The sequence below is a fragment of the Gorilla gorilla genome, chromosome 17 (genome assembly GCF_029281585.2).
Source record: "Gorilla gorilla gorilla isolate KB3781 chromosome 17, NHGRI_mGorGor1-v2.1_pri, whole genome shotgun sequence".
NCBI classification, from domain to species: domain Eukaryota; kingdom Metazoa; phylum Chordata; class Mammalia; order Primates; family Hominidae; genus Gorilla; species Gorilla gorilla.
In genome coordinates this window covers 45,112,478-45,125,105 of record NC_073241.2, presented here as the reverse complement: position 1 = coordinate 45,125,105, position 12,628 = coordinate 45,112,478, and the positions used below count along the sequence as shown (strand labels likewise).

At 39.0% G+C, this 12,628-nt stretch overlaps 1 protein-coding gene across 2 annotated transcripts in view; it reads right to left on the bottom strand.

The window, feature by feature from the left end:
* Positions 1 to 6,541: 6,541 nt before the first annotated feature.
* Positions 6,542 to 12,628, bottom strand: part of AKAIN1 (A-kinase anchor inhibitor 1) — a 55,269-nt gene continuing 49,182 nt past the window's right edge. For both annotated transcript variants that reach the window (XM_019014217.3, XM_004059154.5), the window contains exon 2: positions 6,542 to 8,176. In XM_019014217.3, coding sequence (XP_018869762.1) covers positions 7,983 to 8,176 — 194 coding nt within the window. In that variant the 3' untranslated portion in view covers positions 6,542 to 7,982. The remainder of the gene's footprint in view (positions 8,177 to 12,628) is intronic.

The following is a 12,628-nucleotide window of genomic DNA, read 5'->3' as shown; positions in this document are numbered from 1 at the left end:
AACAAAATTCCTTTATAAAGATTAAGCTTGTCTCAAACATATGAAGCAATTTGGAACTCTCATATATTACTAGCAGGAAGATAAGTTAAAACTACCACATTAGAAACCTCTTTCACAGGATCTACTAAAGTAAATATATATATACATTGTAACCCAGAAATTCTACTTCTGGGAAATTACCCAGGAGAAATGGCATGTACCCACCCAAAGATATGTATAAGAGTATTTACCTCAGCTTTATTTGTGATAGCCAAAATTGGTGGGAGGAGACCCTTGGTCAATGGTAGAATGGATAAGTAAGTAGTGGTATATTTAAACAAGAGAGCAAATAGATAGAACAAATTGCCACTGTTTGCGATAACATGAGGGAATCTTTCAGACAAAATATTTAGGAAACAATACCCCACCAAAAGAGTGTGTACTGCATGATTCTGTTTATATGAAGTTCACAAACAGATCTATGATTATATAGGTCAGATATTGTTTAGTTTGGGGGGAGGTATCAACTGGCAGGGACTTAAGGAAATGTGTTATGGTGGAGAAAATGTTGTATATCAAACCAGTGGTATTTACCTGGTTATATTCATATATAAAAATTCATCATGCTGTGCACCGAAGTAAAGCCTCAATAAAAATACCACAGAATCATTTAACTTTACAACTAGAAAGAAGCTTAGTGGTCACCTTAGCCAACTTCTGTTTCACAGATGAGGAAACTAAGGCTCAGAAAAATTACAAAGCTTGTTAGTGTCACACAGGTAACATCCATTTGGTCAACAAGTGCTTGTTCTTTGCTTAGGATACAGGTTAATCAAGAAAGACCTATACCTGCTTTCATGAAGCCTACTCCTTAGTTATGGAAAGATAAATTAAATAATATAAAAATAGAGATATAATTGCCTATTGTGATACATTTATTTGAAGGACTATCACAAAGTGTTTTAGCAATTATACATGGAATTGGAACCCAGATCACTTGACTCAGAGTGGTGAGCTCTTGACTTCAACAATACTGCCTTTTTTGGAACTCTCATATATTACCGTAAACTTTAAATTTTGCAAAACTAGAAACAAATTCTAGATCTACATATATTTATTTTTTCTGATTTCAAAGGTGAACTTTAATTGTAAAGCATAAGCAAAGCAGTAAATAAATTTAAAGCGATGACTCTGCCAAAACTTGCCAAAAATATCTAGTTTCAGGAGGGAAGGTACTGATAAAATTACTGGACTTGATATTTGTCTCCTACGTTTTAAATCTCAGTTCTTTAGGTTTATAAGTTGTACGGACTGGCAATAGTCTCTGTACCACTTTTCCTTAGTACAGCAGCCTCCAGTACCTGTTCATGTGATATTTCTGTGGATTCAATGGGTATAAATTAGCCAGTTTAGAAAACAGAACTGAAATTAAATCAATCGCAAGCCAGCTAAGATAGCCACAATAAAATTAAAATACACAACACATCTGATTTCTTAACCAACTCACAGTCAATTACTTTGGCATTTGTTTTGAAAGACATCAGCTACTGCTCAATACCTGGTTGAGGCAGATTGTCTCTTCAGAAAGCCTGGTCCAATTTTTCTGCAATAAGATACAAATAATTAGTAACCTCAGTTTTCTTTGATAGGAAGCACTGTAACATCATTGTCTTAACTTCGGTCCCCTTAGAAACAGATCCTGAGACAAGAATTTAAGAGAAAGTAGCTCATAGGAAGCACCAATAGGAAAGTGGAGAAATGAGAGAGAAGGGGCTGCACACCAGGGACTTCATCAGGTTTCAACCAATGGGAGACCATGGGACACGCCTCAGAGTTGGCCCACCGGAGCAGTGAGAAGGCCGGAGTATTTATACACCATCTCCTATCCATTATTGTTGGAAGGCTGTCCTGGGGCCTTAGCTCCCTGGTAGTTCTAGCCAAGCCCTTGTGTAGGCTGAGCACACAGATATACCTAGAAAAGGCCCACAGGCAAAAAGTGACAGCTATTTGCAGCCAGAAGCCATCTCTGAATAGGGAAATAACACATGCTGAGGGCATACAGATGGGCGGCAACAACACTGGCTGCACATATAACTCAATTAGTGGAGCATTCATGCAAGAGCATCAGTTCTTAGACACAAATGTCAGGCATGTAGTGAAAACACTGGTTAATTGATTAAGTAGAAATCAGCTAAGAAAAGAATAGTAACTTGCTTTAAAAATGGAAAAACACCATAGGAATAAAGCTATTCTTTTGTTCGCTTATTACTTAAACTATGTACAACTTGTGGCCTAAGTTGAATGATCAAAGGAATTGCTTTTCTGAGTAAGAAAGTCACCCTAGGTCTTCACATGCAGCAGGAGTTCTCCAGGTCAGCTTCAGCGGAAGAATAAGCTAACGGTGGGACACATAAGATGTCAAGGGATTATTCCAGTGGAAAAGGACACAGTAAAAATATACAGATAAAAGGCCAGGCATGGTGGCTTATGCCTGTAATCCCAGCATTTTGGGAGGCCAAGGCGGGGGGATCACTTGAGGTCGGGAGGTCGGGACCAGCCTGGCCAACATGGTAAGCCCCCTCTCTACAAAAATACAAAAATTAGCCGGGTTTGGTGGCACGTGCCTGTAGTCCCAGCTACTCAGGAGGCTGAGGCAGGAGAATTGCTTGAACCTGGGAGGCGGAGGTTACAGTGAGCTGAGATCAAGCCACTGCATTCCAGTCTGGGCAACACTGTCTCAAAAAAATAAAAATGAAAAAAGGGTACCGATAGAATACTTAATTTCTTTTTAATTTAATGAAAGAAAAAATACTAAGTGGAAACTAAAGAAATTGCTAAACTTTAAATAACTCTGTATCATATTGGTTTCCAAAACATTCCTCAAAGGTTAAGAAGAGGAATTATAAAATCTAATAAGGGATTGGCAACCTTGGAGTTCATTAACTAAATCATTCAACTTGAGATCATATAAATTATCTTTCCTTTCTGACAGATAAAGTCATTAGCATGATGTCATTTTCCCTGCCTACCTCCTGGTTTTTTTTATTATATTTTATGCTATCAAGATATAACAATTTACATACTTCTTTTTGGCCATAATTTTCACAATTATGTACTATTCACTTTATATTTAGGTGAAGATACTGCTCTTCACTAGTCCTTTTGTTGCAGCCTCTCCATTCCTAAAGTCTTTATTTTTATTCATTTTTTTGTTGGCTGAAATTCATGGTCAAGCAGATTTTTCACAAAGAAATCTTGAGTACTGGTAATGCTTAATTTTTTTTAAATGTTTGCCTTTATTCTTAATTGATGTCTTGGCTGGGAATAATATCCTTCCCTCATACTTTCCTTTCTTCAGTGATCCTTTATAGCCATTTCTCCCTTATATTAGAGTATTCAATATTGCTAAGAAGTAATCTGATGCTAGCATGAAAATTTACCATCGTAAACGACTTGCTCACAGCCCAGAACATAATAACTTTTCTTTTATTCTGGTACTATTGCTGTTGAGCATTTTGTATCTATTTTCCTAGAATATGCTGTGGGGATTTATCTTCTTTCCTCCCTTCCTTCCTTCCCCTATTTTCTTCCCTTTTTTTTAATTTCTGTAAGGGAAAGTTTTCACTTTCTTTCTTTCTTCTTCTTCTTTTTTTTTTTTTTTTTGAGATGGAGTTTTGCTCTTGTGGTCCAGGCTAGAGTGCAGTGACCTGATCTCGGCTCACTGCAACCTCTGCCTAGCAGGTTCAAGGGATTCTCCTGCCTCAGCCTCCTGAGTAGCTGGGATTACAGGCATGCACCACCATGCCTGGCTAATTTTGTATTTTTAGTAGAGCTGGGGTTTCTCCATGTCTCCATGTTGGTCAGGCTGGTCTTGAACTCCCAGCCTCAGGTGATCCACCTGCCTCGGCCTCCCAAAGTGCTGGAATTACAGGCGTGAGCCACCGCACCTAGCCAAAGTTGCCACTTTCATCTGAGAGGAGTCCCGTCTCCTATCTCACCTATTTCTTCCCAACAGCCATTTCCACTACACTGTAGCCAGAAGACAAAGGACAAAGTCACTCACTTTGTTTTTCTCACACCTGGATCAGGATTTTGTGTACTTACTAATATGGTTTCTGAGGAATGGAGGAAAGATTAGTAGTATTCTCATACCCTACTGTGGTCTTCTATTTTGTTCCCTCTGAAGTTTCTTGTTTATTTCCTTAGCTACCACATTTTAGTTGAATGGCATTGAGTTTTTTCTATTGAATATTTTCACTGACTCTTTACTATTTTTGTTAAATTTCTTATGCAGAAATGTTTTATCTAAAGCAGTTGCATTCTTACATCTTAACACTGATACATCTGGAATTTATATTCTTAAAATCCCTAGAATTTATATTCTTAAATGTTGTGTTCAGATGCTGACAGAGTTTGAGATTACTGATTTCATGTATTTTTGTGCACCATAGTGCTCACTTTCTCCATCTAGGTTATATTTATCCTCCCTGAGCCTCAGTGTGACTTTATCTGCAAAAAGAGAATAAGATCTGTATTAGTGCGTTCTCGCGCTGCTGTAAAGAACTGCCGGAGACTGGGTAATTTATAAAGGAAAGAGGTTTGATTGACTCACAGTTCCACATTGCTGGGAGGCCTCAGGAAACTTACAATCATGGCAGAAGGCAAAGGAGAAGTAGTCACCTTTGTCACAGGGCAGCAAGACAGAGTGAGTGCAATCGGGAAATGCCAGATGCTTATAAAACCGTCAGATCTCATGAGACTCACTCACTTTGATGAGAACAGCACAGCGGAAACCGCCCCCATGATCCGATTACCTCCACCTGGTCCCAGCCTTGACATGTGGGGATTGTGGGGATTACAATTCAAGGTGAAATTTTGGGTGGGGACACAGCCAAACTATATCAAGATTTCTCAGGCTACACCTTAGTTTGAGGTTGTGGCAATGAGATAAATGAGGGAATTTGTACTAATATCTTTCGAAAACTTTCACACGCTCAAGAAAGATATTATTACCATAATTTCCTCTTTCCTGTCTCTACATCTGTTTTGGTATTATAGGGGCTAAACTAGTTTTAGATTTTTCATAGATTTTATTCTTTTACTGTATTTTACTAGACTAAGCTATTACAGTGGATAAATTAAAGATCCCTCTCTTTTGTATTGTTTTATCATAGAAACCTTAAAACAGCCTGGAAGATGGCCAGTTACTCATCTTTGAATGGCATAAATTCAATGATTATTTTTAAATGATAGATTCATTTCTTTGTAACCTGAAATTCCACCATAAAGGAAATCTAAACGGCTAAAAAATAAATAAGAAAAGAAATGAAGAGAACGAGTTAGTCATTTTGCATCAATTTACAATACTGTTTGCACTGAACAGATGATTACAGCAGAGCAAAGTAACATGAAAGGATTTCTTTCTTTAGATCCACCCTAGGGGCAGGCAACAGAAAAGACGAACAGCTGAACACACAGAGATGGGAAGCCTGTGTATGTAGTAAATCAGAAAGATAAAGGACACTAAGTAAATGTTCCCACTCATTTCTGAAACTAAAAGCTGTGATCTGGTTTATGATGATAATCAAGTGGAAATCCGCCTTAATCCTATGTCAAATGAAGTTCTGTAGGCCCCTTGTAAAATCTAGTAACTTTTTCTTCATACTGAAAGATCTGTAAAAGTTTATAGGTCTTTAACTCGTTTGTTTTTATGACTGAGCTTTCTTAGAATTTTGCCAATATGGCACCTACCTATTGAGGGAGGGGTTGCTGAACTTCCTTTTGTCCTCCCAACAACTTAGTCATATCTCTGTTCCTTGCTGTCGATTTTCCATCTCAAAAATTATGGCAGACACTCTACCTTCCAGACCCACTTACCTTGAATTTTTTAGATCAAAAGACCACTTCTTAGCATACATCCTTTTCTCTTCAAGCCTCAGGACCCACCATCCCATGGCTGTCCTCACACAGTCACAGTGAAGGGCCCGTTAAGGAAGCACTTCCCCTGCTCATGATATCTAGGGGTTTGAAAATAGCCTTGGAAGTCTCATGGTGCCAAATAATGGTAAGATCCACGTACAAAATGAGCCAAACAGCAGAGTCTAGAAAACTTTGCTTAAAATATTTCAAAGCTATATGTGTTTTATTTATAAATAACATTTAGACACAGAGGTCAATAAGATGTTCCAAAAATTCCCAATTTTTTAGTACAGACACATCAGAGAGGAAAAATAGTATGTTTATATGTTTCTGTCACTTGACAGCAAAAACAAAGGCTGGTCATATCCAGATATCTGAGTAGACATAGTACCAGATCACTTACAAACTACAAGCATTAGATTTATTTATTTATTTTGTTTGTGGCACTCCTGAATAATTTCCCTGAATACCTTCATTCTCACTATGTATGCTATGCAATGATATCACATCAGTTATATGACTTTTGGTCGACTTAAACTCACTCTTCACTTGGCATGAATTCTGCTAAAAGAAATACTTGTGAGTAAACAATCTTTAAATTTTAAGCCCTTCTGCTTCCTTCTCCTTCCGTGTTTCCTGTGAATTTATTCCACCTGTGCACTGTGGGAGATAGCATAACAAAGCTGGTAAGATATTTTTCATTCATTATCTATTATCCAACTATTTATTCTAGAAACTGTAGCATATTGGAATTTTAGAAGTATATCTTAATATCAGTCACAATTTATACCCGAATACTTTGCTTTAAAAAAATCAAATGTAGATATTGATACTCTGAAACCAGAAGGTTTTCAACCAAGGTCAAATTCTTCCTCTGTCCCCAATAGCACCAATTCAATAACTTTTGTGAAGCCCAGGAAATGGGACTGTAGATACTCCAGAAATATGTGCATTATCCTCACAGAAGTGGAGCAGGGATTGATCCTGTTGCTGCACAGATAACTTTATTACACGTGTATGCACACATATCTCTGTCACTGCATTCAAAACACTGTCACTTTACTGTCCCCATTGTGTTCTCATGTATTCCTGACCTGTATTATTTTCATAATCTCAAAAAAAAATTTAATGTGTGGATGGGAAAAGTTAGTAAGGTCCTAATGCAAATGCATAGCATAGTGGCAAAACAGCGTTCGTAAAGACCCCAGAATCCCTTCCAAGGATGTTGCACCCCATAATCAGCCCCAAGTGTAAGTCTCTTAACGATAGGCAGCTGTTGAAAAAATCTACAATTCTAGCCATTCTCCATGAGGCTGCTAAGGAAATGAGTCATTGGCAACTCACATGTGTAGACACACTTGTCTTATTTTATTTAATCTTGAGATGAGAAAAGAAATCCATAATATTCCCAAAAGATTTCTACACAGAGCATAAACACCAATTATGAAATCATTCAGAGAATTGAGACTAAAAGACTGAGTTCTTGAGAAACTTAAACTCCTCCCTTTCTTAAAATAACATAAATATTAGTAAATGCCTTGGTATGGTCCCGAGGGACTCAGCCTTAGAATTTCCCTTTTCTTAATTTGATCTTAGACCTGAACCGGCTTAAAGCCTTCAATTTCACATTGAAAGGTAACTAAAACTCCATTCCCTCACCTTTCTAGCATGTCTTTTTAATATATCATAAGGAACTCAGTATTGTATTCAGTATTTCAGCAAAAAGGCTGCTTGTTAAATTCACAGAAGGAACGCATAAAAGGCAGAAGTAAATAAACGAGACATAGAATTCTTTTTTTCAAATAAAAGAACTTTAAAAATAAATTGGCCTGCAAAACTACTTTTGCAATTACAGTGTCATATTTGGCCCCACTATGTCTCAGAGGCACTGCATAAATATGAACAGAATCGTCTAATGCACTTTTTCAAAACAGTGCTTCTCAGCCAGGGGCTAGTGCGAATTCATTCTACAGCTAGGTGCCGGTGACACTTCGGTTTGCTTTACTGGCAACATTTTGGAGATGCGTCCTATACTAAGAGGAAGGCTAGAAACCAAGCACATGTCAAGAGCCAAATCCACCATGTTACTTCTTTTCGTGCTTCTTGGTTAACTCCCCAACGCCCAGTTGGATGTGGTCCTTGTTGTCACTGATTCGCTCTTCTCTGCGCTGACTCTCCTGGGAGACTTGCTGCACAGCTTGCAGGATTGCATTCTGCACAATCTGTTTGCTGGCATTCTGCAGCTTCACCTCTTCAGGCTCATTTCCAGGTTTCTCACCTAGCCAAAAACATGAAAAGGAGGGGGAAAGGAGAGAAATTAATTTCAGGAATGTGAGAGGGAAAGGTAGGGGAGAAAGATGGGAGGGAAGAGTGAGACTGTAAGAGCACACTGGAGTGGACCAGTTAACTACGAGAAGCCCACTAGAGCACATACAATTGGGGGATTGGTCTCAGGACATGCTGTGGATACCAAAGTCCTTGATATAAAATGACCTAGTGTTTGCATATAATCTACACACATCCTCCCATACACTTAAAGTCATCTGCAGTTACTTATAATACCTAATATAATATAAATGTAATGTAAATAGTTGTTATACTATATTTTAAAAATTGTATTATTTTTCACTGCTGTACTGTTATTACTTTTATTGGGTTTCTTCCAATATTTTTCTTCCATGGTTGTTTGAATCCTAGGATCCTCAGCTGCTAGAGAGACAGTTTCTAGAAAAGAACAGACCGTTGCCCTTTCGCAGCTTCCCCACTTTCTTCAGGAAATGCAGACATTAACGCCTTCAGTGTTGCATTCATCTTCCAGTAAGCATGAAGATGAAAGCCAACATTCTGGGCATGGCTGGGGAGAAAGAAGCAGACTAATTTTGAAGGCAACACTGAACATCTGTACCAGCTCTGGGCCACGTACTTCTGGGCATTCATGTATGTGATGAAAATATTTCCTTTCTGTTTAATCCAACATTATTCAGGTTTTATGTTACTTGCAGCCAAATACATGCCTAGTGTATATAACCTCGCTGGGGCTGGAGAACAGATGATGACTGAATCCATATCAAGGTCAACTTTGCTCCTATAATAGGATCACAACCAGTGAAACTATCCGAAGCTGCCCACTGTGATCTACAGCAGGCACTGGCAAACTTTTTCATCAGAAGCTGCCCCCCTCCCTGCCTGGTGATCTAGAGCAGGGATTGGCAAACTTTTCTTTAAAGAACCAGATAGGAGATAGTCTAAGTTCATGGGTCGTACAATTTCTGGAACAACTACTCAACTCTGCTGTTGTAGCATGAAATCAGCTATGGATGAGTGCATATTGCTTTCATTCAATAAAACTTTATTTGCAAAAAAACAGGTCACAGGCCAGATTTGGCCCGTGGGCCAGTTTGTCAACCCCCAATCTGGAATGGTGGGAACTTTCTAATTAGAAGGCAAGGCAGTCTACCCAGCACTGATTCTCTGCTTTCTTTCTTAGTTAAAAACAAAATCTTAATTTTATTTGAGTAGTTATGTAACTAGGCATAGCTAAGTTCTGTGGTAGAAGTGGAAGTTCATTTAGTAAAAATTCTGGAAAAGGGATGTAGAAGGGTAAAGTCAGATAAAGGCCTTTTGTCCTCTCCCCATCCTATTGCCTGCAACTCTGGCCTGATAGTTATTACAAGGACCAGAGCCATTAGAACCATTAGAATACAAACTGTTTTCAGGGATTTCAGAAGGAAAAGAAGGAGCTTGGTATCCAATGACCAAGAAGCCACCATATCAGTTCTCAGATGCCCACCTCCAGGCCTCTTTTTATGTTAGAAAAAAGTAATATACCTTGTTTAAGGCAACTGCTCTTTTGTATTTTTTTTATTGTGCAGCAGATGTAATACGAACTCATGCATGGTAGACTGATCATGAATCTACTATTTGGTTGAAGTGCAATCTGGAAAACCCTAAATCCAACCTATTTATATTTATAGTGGTAAACAGAATGGACATCATTTCTTATTTAAAATAACCTTTTTGGATATTTCCTCTACATGAATATGCTCACTACCATGAAGATGTATTTAAAATTGGAGGGATGACGTTCACTGGGGTTGATTAATTAACAACAGAATTTATACACCTAAGAGGAAACATCACAAAAGATAATACTGAGTAATTCTAGAAGATCAGACAGTTCTTATCCATTAAGAGTTATGATCTTCATTTATTGAGCATTTTTATCCATCCACTGAGGGATTTGCAATCTAGTGAACAAAGCAAGATAAACCTATTGAGAGCGAAGAACAATATTTTAAAAAACAGGATAAAATGATCAATCTACACCAAACTGAGCAGAGGAGTCTGCAGGCATGAATTGCAATAGACTGAAGCTGTGAAGTGGCCAAGAAGAATAGAAATTTTTCTATATGAAGAGTCACGAAGGCATAGCTATCAAGAATATGTGTTTTGAATCACTTCAGAGATTTCGAGTCCTTTGTGCCACTTGCATTCATGCAATCTTGGGTAAGATACTTCACCTCGGTAAGCCTGTTTGCATATCTGTAAAATGGGCAAGTGTCATTAATTTAGGTTGGTTGTTGGAGAATTAACCAACATAAAGCATATTCAGCAGTCAGTGTGGTCCCTAACACATAGTAAGCATTTGTAAGTGTCCACCATTGTGTGTTAGGGAATAGACTAAGCTGTTGTAACTGAGAAACTCAAAAATAGGACAGCTCACACAAGAGAAATTCATTGCTCTCTCATGTAACAGTTCAGAGGTACTCCAGTGTGTAAGTAGCTCTGTTGCATGGGTTATCTAAGGACTCTAACTTCCTTACATCTTACTGCTCTGACCTTTATTATAATATTGCTGTCATTTACCTGAGTGAAGCTGGTTAACCAGTATCCCATGTGGGACCAAAAGAGAGCAAAAGAGAAAATGGAGGGCAAGCAATTTCTTTTTAAAGAGTTGTCATAAAGGTTGCAAACATCACTCTTCTGACATTCTATTGAGGGAAACTTAATTACATGGCCACGCTTAGCTATGTGGGAGGCTACAAAATATATTCACAGGCTGGGCAGCCATATGTCTTTCTGAAATTCAAGGAGGGGCCAGGTGCAGTGACTCACACCTGTAATCCCAGCACTTTGGGAGGCCGACATGGGCGAATCATTTGAGCTCTGGAGTTTGAGACCAGCCTGGCCAACATGGCGAAACCCCATCTCTACTAAAACACAAAAAAATTAGTCTGGCATGGTGGTGAGCACCTGTAGTCCCAGCTGCTTGGAAGGTTGAGGTGCAAGAATCGCTTGAACCTGGGAGGCAGAGGTTGCAGTGAGCTGAGATCATGCCACTGCATTCCAGCCTGGTTGACAGAGTGAGACTCTGTCACAAAAAAAAAAAAAGTAAAATAAATAAAAATAAAATTCAAGAAGGTTCTAGTGCTAAAACAAATAAGCCATTAAGGAGTTCAAAAAATTACTTCCAAGCAAAGCCAAGGCTACATTGAAAAGGTAGAATACAGTATATACTTGCAGCAGGACAAATGCGAAACCCAGGTTGCTCTGTCTACTACCACTGTACAGTGTATAAGTGTAAGGACAAATAAAAACAATTTCAAAAGGTTTAGGCTTGCTCCTAGAAAAAGTATCTTAGCCAAACTAGATGCGTGTTAACTCTCAGTGCCCTCATTACTACTTCGTTTTGGGTCACACATATCTACCTGCAGTGGAGGTTGTGGGACAAAGAGAGCAGCGAAGCCTGGAGCAGAGAAAGAGAGGGATTAAGGTTGGGAGAAAAGCCACCCAGAGCACTTAACAGATAATACATGCCAAATAAAAAGCTGCACAAAGCACACATACTACTTGTGTGTTAGGCTCTTGGGTATGCGAGGAATAATATTCTCTTCCGTTACCTTAAGCTATGGTAGAGGGGAGGGGACCATGAAAATAGAGATACAAATGTCGTAGCCAAGTGTCCAGGAACTGTTCAGCTGAGCTTCATATTACAACTCAGATATTGGAAAAATCCAGTATACTCCAGTTATTGTACCACCTAGGTTATCCTCTGCCATGAGCGAGCCTCATCTCTCCATCTGCTGCTACCAACCAAGCACCTCTCCGCTTCTTCTAGAGTCTCTCTGACTTTATGCATTCACTCACTCTTATTTCTGCATATTCATGACGTGCATTGCTTCATGACTGTACATATCTCCTTCCCTCTGAGGTCATTCCAGCTAAGTTCCTGGCCAATGTTCTTGCAACTGACTGACCTTTGCCATATCTTCAGTTGAAATTCCTGAGAGAGAGAGCCTAATAGACTCACCATATATCACCATTATCCTTATAAAGCAGCACTTTTATACCAGGCAGTGTTTTATTTTTGTTTTTGTTTTTGTTTTTTTCTGATGGGGGTCTCACTATGTTGACCAGCTTGGTCTCAAACTCCTGGGCTCAAGCAATCCTCCAGCCTCAGACTCCCAAGTACCTGGGACTACAGGCACACTCCACCACACTAGGCTACAGGCCACTTCTTAAGCCAGCAATAGGTTGAATAACAAGGTTTATTCTGGCCCAATTTGCTGTGGCCAAAAAGTTCGGATCAAGAGGTGGGAACACAGCTACTTAGGAGGAAGGAACCACTTAGCTCCATTGCCTTGGCAAAGCATCCTGGAGAGCAGGTGTTCACAGGTTAGTCTCTGTGCGGCATCACACTCATACCTCCTGGTGTTCCTATGGCATTCAC